General features: G+C 49.5%; 1 protein-coding gene across 1 annotated transcript in view; it reads left to right on the top strand.

The window, feature by feature from the left end:
* nhsl1b (NHS-like 1b) overlaps nucleotides 1-18,384 on the top strand; it is a 184,992-nt gene that overhangs the window by 161,497 nt on the left and 5,111 nt on the right. The window contains 9 exon segments of the mRNA XM_029676409.2: nucleotides 1,468-1,592; nucleotides 3,737-3,932; nucleotides 5,249-5,380; nucleotides 7,930-10,043; nucleotides 10,046-10,112; nucleotides 10,115-10,225; nucleotides 10,228-10,290; nucleotides 10,293-11,318; nucleotides 14,081-14,204. Coding sequence (XP_029532269.2) covers nucleotides 1,468-1,592; nucleotides 3,737-3,932; nucleotides 5,249-5,380; nucleotides 7,930-10,043; nucleotides 10,046-10,112; nucleotides 10,115-10,225; nucleotides 10,228-10,290; nucleotides 10,293-11,318; nucleotides 14,081-14,204 — 3,958 coding nt within the window.

Raw genomic sequence — 18,384 nt, 5'->3', positions numbered from 1 at the left:
TGACCCCAAGCATACTTCCAAAATGGCTTAAGGACAACAAAGTCAAGGTATTGGAGTGGCCATCACAAACCCCTGACCTCAATCCTATAGAAAATATGTGGGCAGAACTGAAAATGTGTGTGCGAGCAAGTAGGCCTACAAAGCTGACTCAGTTACACCAGCTCTGTCAGGAGAAATGGGCCAAAATTCAACCAACTTATTGTGGGAAGCTTGTGGAAAGCTACCTGAAACGTTTGGCCCAAGTTAAACAATTTAAAGGTAATGCTACCAAATACTAATCGAGTGCATGTAAACTTCTGACCCACTGGGAATGTGATGAAAGAAATAAAAGCTGAAATAAATAATTCTCTCTACTATTATTCTGACATTTCACATTCTTAAAATAAAGTGGTGATCCTAACTGACCTAAAACATGGAATTTTTACTAGGATTAAATGTCAGGAATTGTGAAAAACTGAGTTTAAATGTATTTGGCTAAGGTGTATGTAAACTTCCGACTTCAACCGAAGCTTGAAAATCGCTCTGATATGGACATGTATATAGCTATAGAATTATCTATAGCATTTTAGATATACTATTAAATCATGGATATATAAATATGATTTAATTAGAAATGATTAAGTTATGTATAATTAGTCTAGTACATCATATTTGTACATCTCGTTAGTAGATGTGTTATTTAGTAGCTGATCTAGGAGTCCCTGGTAGCAGAGTGACTGAAGTGTAAATAGCCACTGAGGGAGGGAGGAGGTGTTTGAGAGAGGAGGATGATTCCACCATCTGTGTGTGACAGACTGGAAGGGATACCCCCTCCTAGCTCCCACACACACATGCATGTACACACACCACACACACACGTAGATTAGGAACACACACATCTCACCCCTCACAGCAGGGTCTAATGAGAGAAGCTGTCAGGGGCTGCTGCTGAGGCAGGGGCTACACACACACACACACACACACACACACACACACACACACACACACAGGCTGCTCGTCTATATGCTGTGCGTCTCTGAACAGCTGCCCGATATATTGCACAGGTCAGCTCCTCTGCTGTGCGTGTTCCCTGAGGTGTTGAGCTCTCGACAGGTGTAGACACCACTACCATGGGGTGTAGACACCACTACCATGGGGTGTAGACACCACTACCAGGGGTGTAGACACCACTACCAGGGGTGTAGACACCACTACCAGGGGGTGTAGACACCACTACCAGGGGTGTAGACACCACTACCAGGGGTGTAGACACCACTACCATGGGGTGTAGACACCACTACCAGGGGTGTAGACACCACTACCAGGGGTGTAGACACCACTACCAGGGGGTGTAGACACCACTACCAGGGGTGTAGACAACACTTCCAGGGGTGTAGACAACACTTCCAGGGGTGTAGACAACACTTCTGTGTGTGTGTGTGTGTGTATTAAGGTTTGTGAAACCCATTCCCTCCCTCTCTCTTCCAGAGTGTGACAAGTTAAGGAAGGATGGTTTCCGTAGCTCCCAGTACTACTCTCAGGGCCCCACCTTCTCTGGCAGGGCAGAGTCCCACAGCAGCCTGCAGGATGATGAGGACGACACAGACAAGAAGGTAACACACACACGCACGCGCGCACACACACACGCACGCACGCACGCACGCACGCACACACACACACACTCAGCACCCATAGAAATATAATTGCACACACCAAACTGGTATGTGTCTGCCCTCCAGTGGTTTGAAGCAGAAGTGCACCACCTCTGTATTTTCCTCTGACATTGACTGCACCCCCCCACTCTGTCTCATTACATTGTGTTCCTGCCATGGCTGGTTTCTCATGCGTGTACAGCCACTTAGAACTGTTTATCTGGCAGGCCCTGATAGGGAACACTTGGGAGATTTATTCTAAATATCTAAATAGCATTGTTTTGATATTGGTTTAGACTTGGTGGAGCTGTTTTCACTCTAATGACAATAGACAACTTGAGAATTGCATGTGACTGACTTACACAGTGACAGTATGACATTGTTAATTATCTTAAAACTAACCTGTGTGGTAGAGTGCGGTGGTATGACAGCTCCAGTTCTTGAACGTTAGGACTAACAATGGTCAAATAGTCAGAGAAGCCTTTTCCAGGACGCTTACTTTCCTTGCATATCTCCAACCCCCCCCACCACTCTTGTCCGCTTTTCTCTTCTCCATATTCCCACTCCTTCTGTAGTCTCTCCTCCCTCCACTTAACTCGTCCAATCGTGGGGGTCCTGATGGGGTCAGACGAGGTTGTTAAAGGGGGTCTTTCTTTGGTAGAATGAGGTGCCTCTCACCCCCTAACCTTGCTCTCTATTGTCCCTCTATCCAAACTATCCCCTTTTTCCCTGGCCTGCCTCCACACCTCCTTTCACTCTCATCCATCCCCTGCTTTTTCCCTGGCCTGCCTCCACACCTCCTTTCACTCTCATCCATCCCCTGCTTTTTCCCTGGCCTGCCTCCACACCTCCTTTCACTCTCATCCATCCCCTGCTTTTTCCTTTGGCCCAAGCCACCCTCAACCTTAACCCCCTTCCCCCAGCTCTCTTGTTGCCCGCCTCTCCTCACCCCTGTTCTGTTGTCTCCAGGCCAGTGAGCCTAACTCTGGTTGACAGCAGCTCCCTAGCTCAAAGGGGAAACTGGGTTACTGTTTAGACCCACAATGGCCCCTAAAGGTGGGGGCAACTCTGAAGGCTACAACATAACACACGGCTGGCTTCCTTCTCCACCCTGCCCTCCTCTCCTCCCTCTGACTGTCCCATGTTTGAGCTGCTGTTGTGACTGATAACATGACTGCATGCCCACTCAGAATCTACCTGTAATTCTGTATTTGGGAATAGCGTGATGGTGGTGTGGTGGGAGCTTCAAGAATTTCCCACCAACATTCTGGAAGGTTAGTGACATATAGGTGGGACATAACAGAGAGTAAACTTTCCCTGAGATGTTTTTACTGGGCGGGTAAGTTCAGGTCAAAGTGTGTCAGGCTGCGATGCTGTTGGAGAGGTTGGTTTCTGTTGTTTTGAGACGGAAAAAGGAACCAATGTATTTTTTTTTTTTAAATATTCTGGTATATGATTTTGATAATTGTAGATATGTGTCTAAAATATGTGCCGGTCTGTTTGGTTGATGCCCTGGGTTCTAGAGAAAGCCCAGGTGCTGCAGTGAGAAGTTTGGTGGCGCTGCTCTTCTCGTATCTCTGCAGTGTAGATGTGATGCGCTCAGATTGAGAACCCACAGCCCGTCAGCACAGTTTAACACATGAGAGCATCTCTCTGTTACTCTCCTTTTGTTATCTCATTCTCTCACTCCTCCTTGCTATTAGTTTGTCGGGGTGGGAGGGTGTGCATGTCAATGTGTGTATGATTGACCGTGAAACATGTTTATAGACTCTCTGGCTCAAAGGTCAGATTGCTGCAGTAAACATAGTGGTGTGTGTGGGTGTTTGGGCAATAATGAACACAATGCTGGAAGAGGTTTAAAGCATTCATACAAAGGATGGCAGACCCTGTGGGGGCAGGTGCAACACACACACACACACACACACACACTCCTTCCTCCTACAGGCTCAGGTGCGTTTCTTCAGGCTCAGTCTGAAGCTCATCTCTCCTCTATCCCTCTCCTTCCCATCTCTCTCTTTTATCTCCCTTCCTCTCTACTCCTTTTCATTCCTGTGTACCCGCCTCTTCTTTTCCTCCCTCTCACTTCTCTCTCTCCTCTCCTCCAGTCCATGGCCTCGTCAGCGGAGGATGACAAGTCCCTACACCCCATGAGGCACCAGACCCCCCAGGAAGAGGAGGGGATAGATGAGTGTGACGGACAGGTGCGCTGCTACAAGGCCCCGCCCCTCCCCACCCCTGAGGAGAAGATGAGGATGCAGGCTCAGGCCGTGCCCACTGACGTCATCCCTATCAACGTCACAGGTAGGCCACACCCCTTGGCTGCCACACCCCCAATAGTGACTGTTGTATGTCCTAGGTTGAACATGCCCACAATTACCGATGCCATTCAACCAATGAAATAGGAGTCTTGGTCTTGAAGCAATCCTTTTTTTCGCCTCACTTTTAACCCCTCTGTGTGTTCGAATGGACATACTGGGAATTGCATCCACATGCATAGAGCGTTGTGTTTTCTGTCTGTCAGTAGTATTATCTTCCCCTGTTTTTCTTCCATATTATTATCTCGCTCTCTGACCACACCCCTGCTAAGTGTGTGTTTGTGAGCGTGCTCAGTCCATCCCACTGTTAGAGAGAGTGAGAGAGATTGCAGTCAAAGGTCAAAGCAGCTCCATGGCTGTATCTCAAACCATGGGGCGCCTGACAGAGACCGACACCTACGACACACACACTACATACACACACAGACATATATATGCACACACATACACACACCACCACCAGTACACACGTCATCTCAGGACCCAACACAGACAACGTACTGCTCCCACCCACTAATACATCAGCCCTGCTAGTGACATCTGTCACTCAGCAGTCGGTCTGAGACTGCCCCCCCCCCCATACACACACACTTTCTTTCCCTCTAACTATCTCTGTCAGCTCTGGCTCAGTGGTGTTTGTCTTGTCCTCTGACTCAGTTTGTCGCTAGCACACACACGCTACAGGGCATAGAGAGAGAGCTGTCTGAGGCTAGATCCTGCCACAAAACACTGCAAAGTAGCACAGACAGCTCCTAACAGTATCAATAGTCAGTTGGTGTTAAACATGTATTTGAATACATGTAATTGTGAGACCTATTAAATCTGCAGGCTTCTTAACGCGGATTGGTTTAGAATCAGTATTTCAAGTTGTCAAAATGTCAACGTCATATCTAATCAAATGAAATCAAAAAAGACTGTTTGAAATGTGAGCGTGTTAGACTCAATCTGTCTATATGTCAGTTTTCATATCACTTTCTCACCATCCATCAAAAAGAGCAGATTCACAGAGTCTGAACTAGTTTCAGACAGTCAGAGCAAGACACTGATCTGTCTGGATGTTTGGTCTTGTATGGCTGTGTGGGATACTCACTCTTTTAGTTTCTGTGTTTCACCCCCCCTGTTTATGCTATACAGCATGCTTTTCTATATATATGTGACTGTCTACTCTCTCTTGTTCTGTCACTCTGCCTGTCTCTAAACTCTGCATGTATGAACACAATCGCACGTGTGTTTGTATCACTAACGGGCTGGTTTTTGTTTGCCGTTGTTCTGCCTGCCTGCTCTCGCCCTCCCGGCCACTAGGGGCAACGTTTGACCGGCAGGCCAGCATCCGCCGCTCCCTCATTAACACTGACACAGTCTCCCGCCGGCCCAAGAAGGTCAAACGCAGAAAGACTATATCAGGGCTGCCTGACAACATCTGCACCGAACTAGGTATGGTATATACCCAGAGCTGTTCTGCATCCCTCTCTCACTAGTCCTCCCACCTTTCCCTCATCCCTGACCCAGACAGCTAGTCCTCCCACCTTTCCCTCATCCCTGACCCAGACAGCTAGTCCTCCCACCTTTCCCTCATCCCTGACCCAGACAGCTAGTCCTCCCACCTTTCCCTCATCCCTGACCCAGACAGCTAGTCCTCCCACCCTTCCCTCATCCCTGACCCAGACAGCTAGTCCTCCCACCCTTCCCTCATCCCTGACCCAGACAGCTAGTCCTCCCACCCTTCCCTCATCCCTGACCCAGACAGCTAGTCCTCCCACCCTTCCCTCATCCCTGACCCAGACAGCTAGTCCTCCCACCCTTCCCTCATCCCTGACCCAGACAGCTAGTCCTCCCACCTTTCCCTCATCCCTGACCCAGACAGCTAGTCCTCCCACCCTTCCCTCATCCCTGACCCAGACAGCTAGTCCTCCCACCCTTCCCTCATCCCTGACCCAGACAGCTAGTCCTCCCACCCTTCCCTCATCCCTGACCCAGACAGCTAGTCCTCCCACCCTTCCCTCATCCCTGACCCAGACAGCTAGTTCTCCCACCTTTCCCTCATCCCTGACCCAGACAGCTAGTCCATCCACCTGCCTGCCTCACACCTCTGGCTGGTTTAGTGGCTAGTTTGACTCCCCCTCATTGTTAAGCATACCGTAGAACCACCACCATTGCTCATTCTCAAAGTTCTCTTCCCTATTCTAGAATTTCTACATCTGCTTTTTCATGCTAGAATCTTGACATTTGACATCTCTCTTCTAGAAGCTCTTCATAAACCCCCCACCCCTCATAGTAAAATCTCTACTGGCATCTGTCATTGCAGGACCTTTACTTCCTCAAATCTAGTAGTCCAGAGTCTGACATCACTCCGAAACACTCCTTTTCCCATGACCCCCATGGGCCCGGTCTCTGCACTGTCCTCCTCCCTTAGCCATGATAAGTGGATCTAATGTGAACACAAAAAAAATGTCATATCTGGTGACTTACGAGACCGACGCTGGTAACAAGTCTCGTGAATCTAAATGGGCACTTATTCATATGTGTTAATCCCTGGGATACACTGATAATCTAAGCCACAGTGTGTTCCACACATCCCACCACTAAACCCTGCATCTAATCCCAGCATTCCTACCACAGATGTCATTCTATCTTCATATTTCCACAACTGTGTAATGCACACTCGCCTATCATGGGGGAGTGGGGTTGGCTTGAGGCCAATGGAGGGAGGAGGAGAAGGATGGGGGAGGTTTAGTAGGAAAGGGTATATGATGTGGGGTGAATGGACAATATTGTTTTTCTGTCACAATCAAAACAAACACACAGTCAAGCATACATGTCCTATTGTGGATTTCACTGTGAAATTGGTCTTAACCCGAACCCACCTCTCCCCTCCTCTGTCTCCCCAAGACTTAGGGGATACGCCAGACGAAGAGGGCCTGAATGTTTCCATTTCCCGCCCCTGTGCGTTTATTGTCAGCTGTTGTTATGATAGCCCCACCCTTCTAACACCCCCTGATCTTTCACCCCTAATCCCCAGAACAGATGGGCTGAGGAACAGGCAGAGGGGTCAAGGTTCCTCACCCCTGCTAATAGCTATGTGCTACACTAAGTTAAGCTAACTCTATTAAGGTATGGGTGACTGGGGACTCTCCTTGCGTTAAGAGAATGTCATCTCGCTGTAGGATGAGATCAGCTGATAGGCAGAGCTTTGAAGCCTTATTATACAGACAGACCGGTGTGAAAGACCAGACAGACAGGCTTGGAAGTCCTGATTACTGTTAGATGGTAAGTCCTTGCCTCAGTGAGTGAGATACCCAGGCTGTATGTGAAGTAGAAACCTGCAGCTTAATCTATCTAATACAGCAGTGCTGTCACTCTCTGCCTTAGGGAGGGGAGGTGTGTGTGTGTGAGCGTGTTTAGGGAGCATGAGCATCAACAAGCAGCCAGCACAGATGGCCGATACATCAGATATCCTCTCCTATTTTACACCAGATCCTTCACCTTGTTTATTTATGTACGGGTGTGTGTGTGTGTGTGTGTGTGTGTGTGTGTGTGTGTGTGTGTGTGTGTGTGTGTGTGTGTGTGTGTGTGTGTGTGAGCTGCCCAATGCCTTACCAGCTGCCCACACCCTGAGGACCATTCTCTTTCTGATCAGACGGAGCAGAGTAGGAGGGAAAGCATAGTGGGAGTCTTCCTTCTGGTGTCTGTCCTCTTCTCTCTCGGTCCCACTATTCCTCTCTCTCCATCTCTCTTTCTCTCTCCATCTCTCTCTCTCTAACTCTGTCCATATCTGTCCTAATGAAGACGACCAGTGGTTATTAGCGCATCAGACAGGGCTGCAGAAAATCAAATTAATTAGCCTCTTAGACACAGCTAATCTGATCGACAGCCGGACAGAGAGAGGGGGAACAAGGGAGAGGAAATTAGAGAGAGAGAGAGGCAGAAGCTGGAGGTATTTTGATTGCTCATATGTTAAAACTCTCTCTCTTTCTCTTCTGCAGTGGCGAAAGGACGTGGGGGCGAGCTCCGGCCACATTCCATGTTCATCCCGGGACAGTATTCCACATTGGGAAGAGTCGGGAGCGTCAACTCATCGCTCAGACATTCCGAGACAAGGGACTCTGGTTGCCAGACTGAGGAGGTGAAGATCGTTCCACCGTCCATGCGGAGAATCCGGGCTCAACGGGGACAGGGAATCGCAGCCCAGATGGCCGGAATTTCCACTTCCTCGTCTACAGGAAGCATCTCCGTCTCCAGTAGCGACGGCTGTTCCGGAATGCTGGTCCTACCCTCGCATCTGAATGTAGATGCCCAGCGCTTCCATAGTCTTCCCAGACCCGGGCCAAGGGTGTCTCTCAGCGCTGAGCCCATCTACAGCAGCACCCCCATCAGGCTGGAAGACCACAATGCACCTCAGAGGCAGATTGGCAAACTGCAGGTGGACAACACCGTGGTGCATCTGAGAAACGCCCCCAGGACAGGTAATCTGAGGCCCAAGTCTCAGGAGGTGCGAGGGTCCCAGACAGGGGACTGGGATGGTGGTCCGGCATGTGTGGTGTCCCCCCACGCTGCCTACTCCACATCCCTCATCCCCAACGCCACCATGTCCTGCTCTGCCGAGGTCGTGACCCTCCATACATCCTCCAGCCAGCACCCCCAGACCCCCGGGATGGCTTACCCCATCTCCAGGCCTCTCAGTCTGGCCACGGGCACCAGCATGGACCCCCTGAGCTCCACCTCCTTCACCCACAGGACCACCTGCCCTGCCCGGGCCACCTCCACACCAACACATACACATCCCCAAGACGGAGGGTTGACTGCCCCGGCAACGCCCAGCGAATCGGGCTGCTCGGATGGCAGCCTGCACAGCCACACAAGCACCATCGCCGCGACGACTCCGTCCTCGGCCGACGACCAGTGGTCAATCTATGACACACCAGAGAACGTGGTCCTGCCCCGGCGTCCTCTGACCTCTAGCTGCTCTACTCCCATCAACCATCTGAACAGCAGCATGGAGCTGTCGTCCCGCACCGACTCCAGCTCCCTGTACTCCCAGGACAACGATGGCTACTACACCTCCATGCACCTGGACTCTGGCCTGCGCTCCAGGAGCCATGGTAGCGGGCAGGGCCACGGGGTGGTAGCCAGCCGGACTGCCAGACACAGCATGTACGAGTGCCGTGAGCTACCTAGCCACGAGGAAGATTCTAACAGTCTTTACAGCGATCGCTCACTGTCCCGCAGCATCTCTCTCCGCAAGGCCAAGAAGCCGCCGCTGCCCCCAGCCCGGACTGACTCTCTCCGCCGCAAGCCTGGCGCGAAGAAGCCCCTGGGTGGAGTTAGTGCAGTTAGCATGAGTGCTAATGGATCAGTGCTGAACGAGACACTGATCGCTAGCCTGCAGCAGAGCCTCCAGATGGGGTTGAGAGATCGAAAGGGGAAGGGCGTGTCCCCCTCCTCGCCCTCCCACAGCCCGTGCAGCGACTACGAGGACCCCTGGTTGCTGCGACCACGGAGCCAGAGCAGTGTGAGTGCCACCAGCTCTGCCACGTCGCTAGCGGCTAACAACACTAACAGTGGCGTAGTGGCTAATGTGTACTCGCTCTGTCATGTGACGCCAGCTCACAGCGACACCAGCAGCCTGCGGTCCGACTATGCAGAGTCCTGGGGCTACTACATGGATTACCCCCGTAACCATGGAGACCAGGGTCCGCAGTCCCCCTCCACGCACCAACAACTCCCTGCTGCTAACATTGTAGCGGGCACACACCCGAGGGGTCTGTCGAATGGAAGTGGGGGTCTCCACAATCACATCAATATCCAGGCCTCGGTCCCTCCAGCCCAGGAGGGAGGTGTGGCAGTCAAGCCTAAGACGGCCACCTCATCCCCGGACAGGATCCATAGACTGACCTCCCCCTCCAGCGGCTACTCCAGCCAGTCCAACACCCCCACGGCCGGCACCCCCGTGCCCTCCTTCATGCGGTCCCACTCCCCCTCAGGACGGCCCAAGCCCAAAGTGCCGGAGAGGAAGTCTTCACTCCTGTCATCTGTTTCCATCTCCTCCTCCTCCACCTCCCTCTCCTCAAACGCCTCTGACTCTCTCAGGAATTCTGGCCCCCTCCCCCCCCTCCTCCCCTGCCTCCCACCTCAGCACCCATCAGCCCCCCACCTCCTTTCCCTGCTCCTCTCCCCCATCCAACCCCAGCTCTCCCCCTCTGCCCCTCGCACCCCTGTTACCCACAACCCCTCAGGGCACCCCCATGAGCCCGCCCCCTTACTCCACCTCTCCAGACTTCCCTCCCCTCCTCCTCCAGATTCCCTCATCCACCCCAGCCTCTCCTTCAACGGGACCCTCAGTCCTCCTCCCCTCCATTCCCCTCCATGGTCCCATTTCCTCCACCACCACCTCCCCCCCTGCCTGCCCCTGCTCCACCCACAGCCTCCCCTCTCACCTTGAAGGCAGCAAAGAACGCTCTAAAACCAGCTACGGTCACTAACAGCCCAGCAGCCAAGGAGGCCGGCAAGTCCCCCATGCCCCTGATCACCCCATTCGCCCTGCAGAGTGTGCACCTCCGCTCAGTCAAGCAGCCAGAGGAGAAAGTCAACAGCAAGGCGGAACATACCAAAGCTCAGGAAACGGGGGGCAACCAGGCCTGGGCCCTCAAGCCCCATACGCCGGAGAAGATTAAGCAGCAGGAGCATCCCACCATGCTGCCCCTGATAAACTGCACCAGTCCAGAGGAAATCACCAAGGCCTCATCTGCTGTGAAGAAGCTCTTCGCTGAACTATGCTCAGACTACAGTGATTCTGAGGTGCTGCCAGGGGGCGCCATCACCAACGCTAAACCTAAGGTACAGAGCCTATCCAACAGCTCAGCCCAACCAGATCAGGAGGGGGAACCGTCACCCCTCCCAAGCCTCGTGGAGGAGGCAATCAAAAGCTCCCCAGTCAAACAGAAACCCTCAGTGGCCTCCAAGAAGCCCAAACTATCCCTCGTCACCCCCCAGTCTGTGGTGGGAGAGGAGACCGCCCAGACTACCACCACACTGAGCCCCCAGGTTGAGTCAACCACCACAGAAGAAGACCAGGTGGACGCTAAAGTGAGAGAGGAAGAGACGAAAGAGAAGGAAAATGAGGAGCAGGATGAAGATGAGGCTTCAGAGAGTTCCTCAGCCCTGACAGAGAGTAGTGAACCTTCCACCTCCACGGGGATCCAGGAGGAGACCCAGCCTCCGGCCACCGTCACGCAGGAGACAAGCCTCGCTGAGGGGCAGGAGCCGAACAACAGAGATGCTGAGGAGGAAGAGGAGGAAGATGAGGAAGAAGATGAGGAAGAAGATGGGACCAGTAGTACCACTGGGTCAGTCAGCTCTAAGGACGACGAGAGTGGTGAGTTAGATTTCATTTATATTATTAACAAAAAAAGACTAATTAAATTCAGATAAACTTGCATAAAGTTGAATGTTTTGAAGAAACAAAATGGGACATCTGTTTTGTAAATGACATTGAGGCAGCTTACAATCAAACTTTTGGTTTCTGAGTTCGAGGTCTAGTCTGTCATCATTGGCAGCTGTTCGATGCTGACTGAATTCAGTGCTGACTGGTGGCAGGTGTTTGTTAGCTGTGCTGACAGTTTGCGTTGGCTGAGGTAAAAGGCAGTTGGGGGAGGTTACATTGCTGGACATTAGCTGTGCTGACAGTTTGCGTTGGCTGAGGTAAAAGGCAGTTGGGGGAGGTTACATTGCTGGACATTAGCTGTGCTGACAGTTTGCGTTGGCTGAGGTAAAAGGCAGTTGGGGGAGGTTACATTGCTGGACATTAGCTGTGCTTAAGGCTCGGGGCTTTAGCTGGGGTTTCCTGCTATCCCTTGGTTCTTCTTCAAATCCCACTTCAAGGCAGGACAAAGGGCAGGTATCGAGGCCAGCTTCCCTTAAGCTAGTCTTAGACTGCCTGCTGTCTCTCTGACTGTGAAGGCATAGAAAAGGTTTAGACTGAAGACAAGGTTAGCAACACAATACAGGTTCCCTTTATTGAATGTGATCAAAGGTTTAGGATATTGCTGGAAGGATGCACAGGGAAAGACCTCCCTGGGTCTCTGGTTTTAACTGGATCTTGAACTTGTTGTGAGAGTTGAATTACATCTAGAAGAAGCTGCCATCGGGGCTGGCGGGAGTCCGGACTGGCCACTTTATGGGATTTTAAATTGTGTCACATTTGGGGATTTTAAGTATAATCATTGGGTCTGATTGTCTCTGCAAACAGTGCCCTAAAAATAAATGGTCTCAAAACATAGTTTGCCCATTTAGTGCTAATGTAGCATGGTGTCGCCTGGATGTTGCCTGTTCTGTGTCATTGAGCTCGCCAGAGAGGCATCATACCTGCCTGCCTCTTCCCCTAAGTGAGAGCTCAGCTTAGTGAGGGACAGCACTGCGGCAGATGCCTGGATTTATCAGCTCTCTCAATTCAATTCAAAGGGCTTTATTGACATGAGAAACATGTTTACATTGCCAAAGCAAGTGAAATAAATGCAGCAAAAAAATATCTCCATCCTCACTCCATCTTCTCTTGTTCTGGTTTGTTTTATGCTGTCGCTGTCTCATTCTAATCTATGTCTCCCCTATCTCCTTTCTATTACTGGACTCTCCTTTTGTGTCTGCTTCCCCCTCGGTCTGCTTCCCTCTGTCTGCTTCCCCCTCGGTCTGCTTCCCTCTGTCTGCTTCCCTCTGTCTGCTTCCCTCTGTCTGCTTCCCCCTCTGTCTGCTTCCCTCTGTCTGCTTCCCCCTCTGTCTGCTTCCCCCTCGGTCTGCTTCCCTCTGTCTGCTTCCCTCTGTCTGCTTCCCTCTGTCTGCTTCCCCCTCTGTCTGCTTCCCTCTGTCCACCCCATCCATTCTTATGTCCAAGTATCTATTTTATACTGTACTCCTCTTTTTGTGTCTGCTTCCCTCGGTCTGCTTCCCTCTGTCTGCTTCCCTCTGTCCACCCCATCCATTCTTATGTCCAAGTATCTATTTTATACTGTACTCCTCTTTTTTCCACCTGTCATCCTCTATGTCTGGTTGTCTTCACTCGCTTTCTTCTCTTCCCTCTCTCTCTCTCTCTCTCTCTCTCTCTCTCTCTCTCTCTCTCTCTCTCTCTCTCACTTTCTTCCCTCTCTCTCTCTCTCACACTTTCTTCCCTCTCTCTCTCTCTCTCTCTCTCTCTCTCTCTCACTTTCTTCCCTCTCTCTCTCTCTCTCTCTCTCTCACTTTCTTCCCTCTCTCTCTCTCTCTCTCTCTCTCTCTCTCTCTCTCTCTCTCTCTGTCTTGCTTTCTTCTCTCTCTCGCGCTTTTTCTCTTTCTTTTCTCCCTCTTTCTCTTTCTTTTCTCTCTCTCTCTCTGTCTTTCTTTTTTCTCTCTCTCTCTCACTCGATTTCTTTTCTCTCTCGCATTCTTCTCTCTCTCTCTTTCTTCTCTCTCTCTCGCTTTCTTCTCGCTTTCTTCTCTCTCTCCTCTCTCTCTCTCGCTTTCTTTTCCCTCTCGCTTTCTTTTCTCTCTCTCGCTTTCTTCTCTCTCTCTCTCCTGCCTTCTCTCTTTCTCGCACTTTCTTCTCGCTTTCTTCTCTCGCTTTCTTCCTCTCTCTCTCGCTTTCTTCTCTTCCTCTCTCTCTCTGGGAGGTAGGGGGCATCTGTCCTAGTGGGAGGTCTGTTTAGTGGAGGAAGGCGGGGGAATGTGGAGAGTAGGGGGAGGGACCCACTGTACAGGAGGGGAGGGGAGATGTGGGGAGGGAGGGGGAGAGCGTAACATGAGATCGCCTGCAGCGGCTCAGGCAGTCGAAGTGCAGACATGAGCGAGCGAGGGAGGAGGAGGAGAGAAGCTCAACTAGAAGAGAGAGAGCGGGAGAGAATGTAAGAAGCCAGTCACTCAGGTTACTGTTGCGGGATATCCGACCATCGGTTATGTGTGTGTGTTAGCTTGCTCCTAAGCTGCTGTCCGTGTGACGTGTGTCCTGTGTGCATGTGTTTTCATTTACCAGGTGAAGTGTTTGACTATTGTAGGGCTGTGTAATGCTTGTATTTGTTCCTCAGTCGGTGTGTATGTATTGTGTGTGTTCTCTCATCAGCATGTGTAACGTGTTTCTAATGTGTGTGTGTCTAATATGTGTGTGTCTCCTAGGTGAGGTGTTTGATTCAAGCAGCACTCCTGAGTCTTCACCGGCCCCCAGGATCCACAGGCGGGGGGATATGGTGACCCCCACACGCCCCCGAACTACCGAGGACCTCTTCGCTGCCATCCACAGGTACGCAATGGCACGGTCTCCTCTCAGTTCATCTCTCAACTCTCCATTTATTTACTCCCCATTTACTCCCCATACCCCTCTATTCTCCTCACCCAGCTCTCTCTGTCTCGCTCTCTAACTCTCTCTCATATTCACAACACTCTCATCCCTCTCCTATCCCCCTCAACCACCCCACTGAAATATAGCTGTATCTTACTGCTCTTTCTATCTTTGTCTCTCTCTATCTTTATCTTTAACTCTGCATTGTTGGCAAAGAACCCATAATGAAGCATTTCACTGTTAGTCTACTCCTGTTGTTTATGAAGCTTGTGACAAATACAATTGGATTTGATTTGTACTTTCGTCAGGCGGTAGGCAGGTGTCTCTGGGTCTGGCAGCCAGGCAATAGAGGGCTTCTCTCTGTAACGTCTGTTAGAGACGGGCTCACTGGGAAGGGAACCCAGTAGTGGTTAATGGGTGCTGTTGAAGGGATGGTAGCTAGTAGCTTCATTTAGCAATGCGCATGCCGCCGCCACCTGAGAATCTGTGTTTTTCAGTCATCTATTTCCTGTGTTTGAGGAGTGCAAACACACCCTGGTAATGGCTGAAATGGGTTTAATGGAATACATAGTCTTTCCGTTGCATCTATAAGAACACTAAAGCTTCGTCAGGGATTTAACGCATTGTCTCGACACTTACATTGCATTCGGAAAGTATTCAGACTCCTTGACTTTGTCCACATTTTGTGAAGTTACAGCCTTATTCTAAAATGGATGAAACAACTTTTCTTTCCTCCTCAATCTACACACAATGCCCCGTAATGACAAAGCAGAAAGTTTTTTTTTAGAAATGTTTGCAAATATATTAAAAATCAAAACTGATACCTTATTTACATAAGGATTCAGACCCTTTACTCAGTACTTTGTTGAAGCTCCTTGGGCAGCAATTACAGCCTCGGGTATGACGTTACAAGCTCGGCACACCTGTGTTTGGGGAGTATCTCCTATTCTTCTCTACAGATCCTCTCAAGCTCTGTCAGGTTGGATGAGGAGCGTCGCTGCACAGCTATTTTCAGGTCTCTCCAGAGATGTTAGATCGGGTTCAAGTCCGGGCTCTGGCTGGGCCACTCAAGGACATTCAGAGACTTGTCCCAAAGCCACTCCTGCGTTGTCTTGGCTGTGTGCTTATGGTCGTTGACCTGTTGGAAGGTGAACCTTCGCACCAGTCTGAGTTCCTGAGCGCTCTGGAGCAGGTTTTCATCAAGAATCTATCAGTACTGTGCTCCGTTAATCTTTCCCTTGATCCTGAAAAGTCTCCCAGTCCCTGCCGCTGAAAAACATCCCCACAGCATGATGCGGCCACCACCAAGCATCACCGTAGGGATGGTGCTAAGTTTCCCCCAGACGTGACACTTGGCATTCAGGCCAAAGAGTTCAATCTTGGTTTCTTCAGACCAGAGAATCTTGTTTCTCATGGTCTGAGAGTCCTTTAGGAGCCTTTTTGGAAAACTCCAAGCAGGCTGTCATGTGCTTTTTGCTGAGGAGTGGCTTCCGTCTGGCCACTCTACCATAAAGGCCTGATTGGTGGAGTGCTGCAGAGATGGTTGTCCTTCTGGAAGGTTCTTCCATCTCCACAGAGAAACTCTAGAGCTCTGTCAGAGTGACCCTCGGTTATTGGTCACCTCCCTGACCAAGGCCCTTCTCTTCTCCCCCGATTGCTCAGTTTAGCTGGGCAGCCTGCTCTAAGAAGAGTCTTGGTGGTTCCAAACTTCTTCCATTTAAGAATGATGGAGGCCACTGTGTTCTTGGGGACCTTCAATGCTGCAGAAATGTGTTGGTACCCTTCCCCAGATCTGTGCCTCAACACAATCCTGTCTCGGAGCTCTACGGATAATTCCTTTGACCTCATGGCTTGGTTTTTGCTCTGACATGCACTGTCAACTGTGGGACCTTATATAGACAGGTGTGTGCCTTTCCAGATCATGTCCAATCAATCCAATCAAGTTGTAGAAACATCTCAAGGATGATCAATGGAAACAGGATGCACCTAAACTCAATTTCGAGTCTCATAGCAAAGGGTTTGAATACTTATGTAAATAAGGTATTTCCATTTTTTATTTTTCATGAATTTGAAACATTTCTAAAAACCTGTTTTTGCATTATAATTTATGGGGTATTGTGTTTAGATTGATGAGGATTATGTTTCTTTTAATCAATTTTAGAATAAGGCTGTAAAGCAAGGGAGGGCAAAGTACGGCCCACGAGCTGTATCCGGCCCGCCGGGCACTTCAATCCGGCCCGCGAGACATTTTAAAAAATTATAAAGATAAAAATAATTATGTATACCTTCTTTATCCCCAGTTTCATTGTATGTAATTGGTAGTTATAGTCTTGTCCCATCGCTGCAACACCCGTACGGACTCGGGAGAGGCGAAGGTCGAGAACCATGCGTCCTCCGAAACACGACCCAGCCAAGCCACACTGCTTCTTGACACAATGCCTGCTTAACTCGGAAGCCAGCTGCACCAATGTGTCGGAAGAAACACAGTACACCTGGCCAGCGTGCACTGCACCTGGCCCGCCACAGGAGTCGCTAGAGCTCGATGGGAGAAGAAAATCTCGGCCTGCCAAACCCTCTCCTAACCCAGACAACGCTGGGCCGATTGTGCGCCGCCTCATGGGTCTGTGACGCAGCCTGGAATCGAACCCGGGTCTGTAGTGATGCCTCAAGCACTGCGATGCAGTGCCTTAGACCGCTGCACCACTCGGGAGGCCTGCGCAAATTGATTTTAACAAACAATTGGTCCCCCAAAAAATGCGTCCCTCCGATTGAATTTCAAAATCACGATGTGGCCCTTGAGCCAAAAGGTTTGTCCACCCCTGCTGTAACAGAACAACATGTGGAAAAGGGGGAGGGGTCTGAATACATTCCGAATGCTCTGTATATCACAAGAAAGAGAACGAAGATAACTTTGTTTTGATGGGTGTTCATTTTTTGTTGAATTTTTTATAAAGTAATAATTTAATACAGTTGACATTTTTACAAATGAACACTCGGATTATAGTGATATTATGTCTGATCTCGCAACCAATATAAAGTATGCATAGATGGATGTAATTTAGAGCCAAGCGTGTTGATTTTTAATCCGAGGGTATCCTGCTATTGACACTTATTGAATTATGCAACAGAACTTGGCAACAACAGTAATCCATGAGTCCATCTAGACAGTGCAGATGAGTGCAGGAAGGCATAGAAAGAACTCGTTTTTGGTGGTTTCATCCCTTTATGTTAATATATTTGTATATGCAAATGAGGCACATATGATTTTCTTTATTTTATCACAAAATATTTGTAAAATATTTTCTACCATTAGAAAATGTATATACACAGTGTACAAAACATTAAGAACACCTTCCTTATATTGAGTTGCACCCCCCCTTCTGCCCTCAGAACAGCCTCAATTCGTCGGGGCATGGACTCTTCAAGGTGTCTAAAGCATTCCACAGGGATGCTGGCCCATGTTGACTCCAATGCTTCCCACAATTGTGTCAAGTTGGCTGGATGTTCATTGGATGATGGACCATTCTTGATAAACATGGAAACTGTTGAGTGTGGAAAAACCCAGCAGCGTTCCAGTTCTTGACATACTCAAACAGGTGCGCCTGGCACCTACTACCATCCCCCTTTCAAAGGCACTTAAATATTTTGTCTTGCCCATTCACCCTCTGAATAGCACACATACACAATCCATGTCTCAAGGCTTAAAAATCCTTCTTTAACCTGTCTCCTCCCCTTCATCTACACTGATGGAAGTGGATTTAACTGATTGAAGTGGATTTAAGTGACATCAATAAGGGATCTTAGCTTTCACCTGGATTCACCTGGTCTTTCTGTCATGGAAAGAGCAGGTGTTCTTAATGTTTTGTACACTCAGTGTATAAGTGCATTCGAAGAAAAAGAAAGTTACATTTAACAATATATGTTATACCTGAATTCCCACCAAAATCCCTGAACTCCATTCATTCATTATCCGAGCCAGTAAAATGTTTTATGTGCTATAATTCAGTCATTATCTGATGGATAAAAAAACATTCTATATGTTTTGGAGTATCTTCATCCAGTGTCCAACTGTTGCATTATTTTTTTAAACCTTTTAACTTTTTTATTTTGATGACTGTTGCTACTTCTTCTTAGTGAATGA

Source organism: Oncorhynchus nerka, linkage group LG13 (assembly GCF_034236695.1).
Source record: "Oncorhynchus nerka isolate Pitt River linkage group LG13, Oner_Uvic_2.0, whole genome shotgun sequence".
NCBI classification, from domain to species: domain Eukaryota; kingdom Metazoa; phylum Chordata; class Actinopteri; order Salmoniformes; family Salmonidae; genus Oncorhynchus; species Oncorhynchus nerka.
This window is presented reverse-complemented; position numbering and strand designations above follow the sequence as displayed.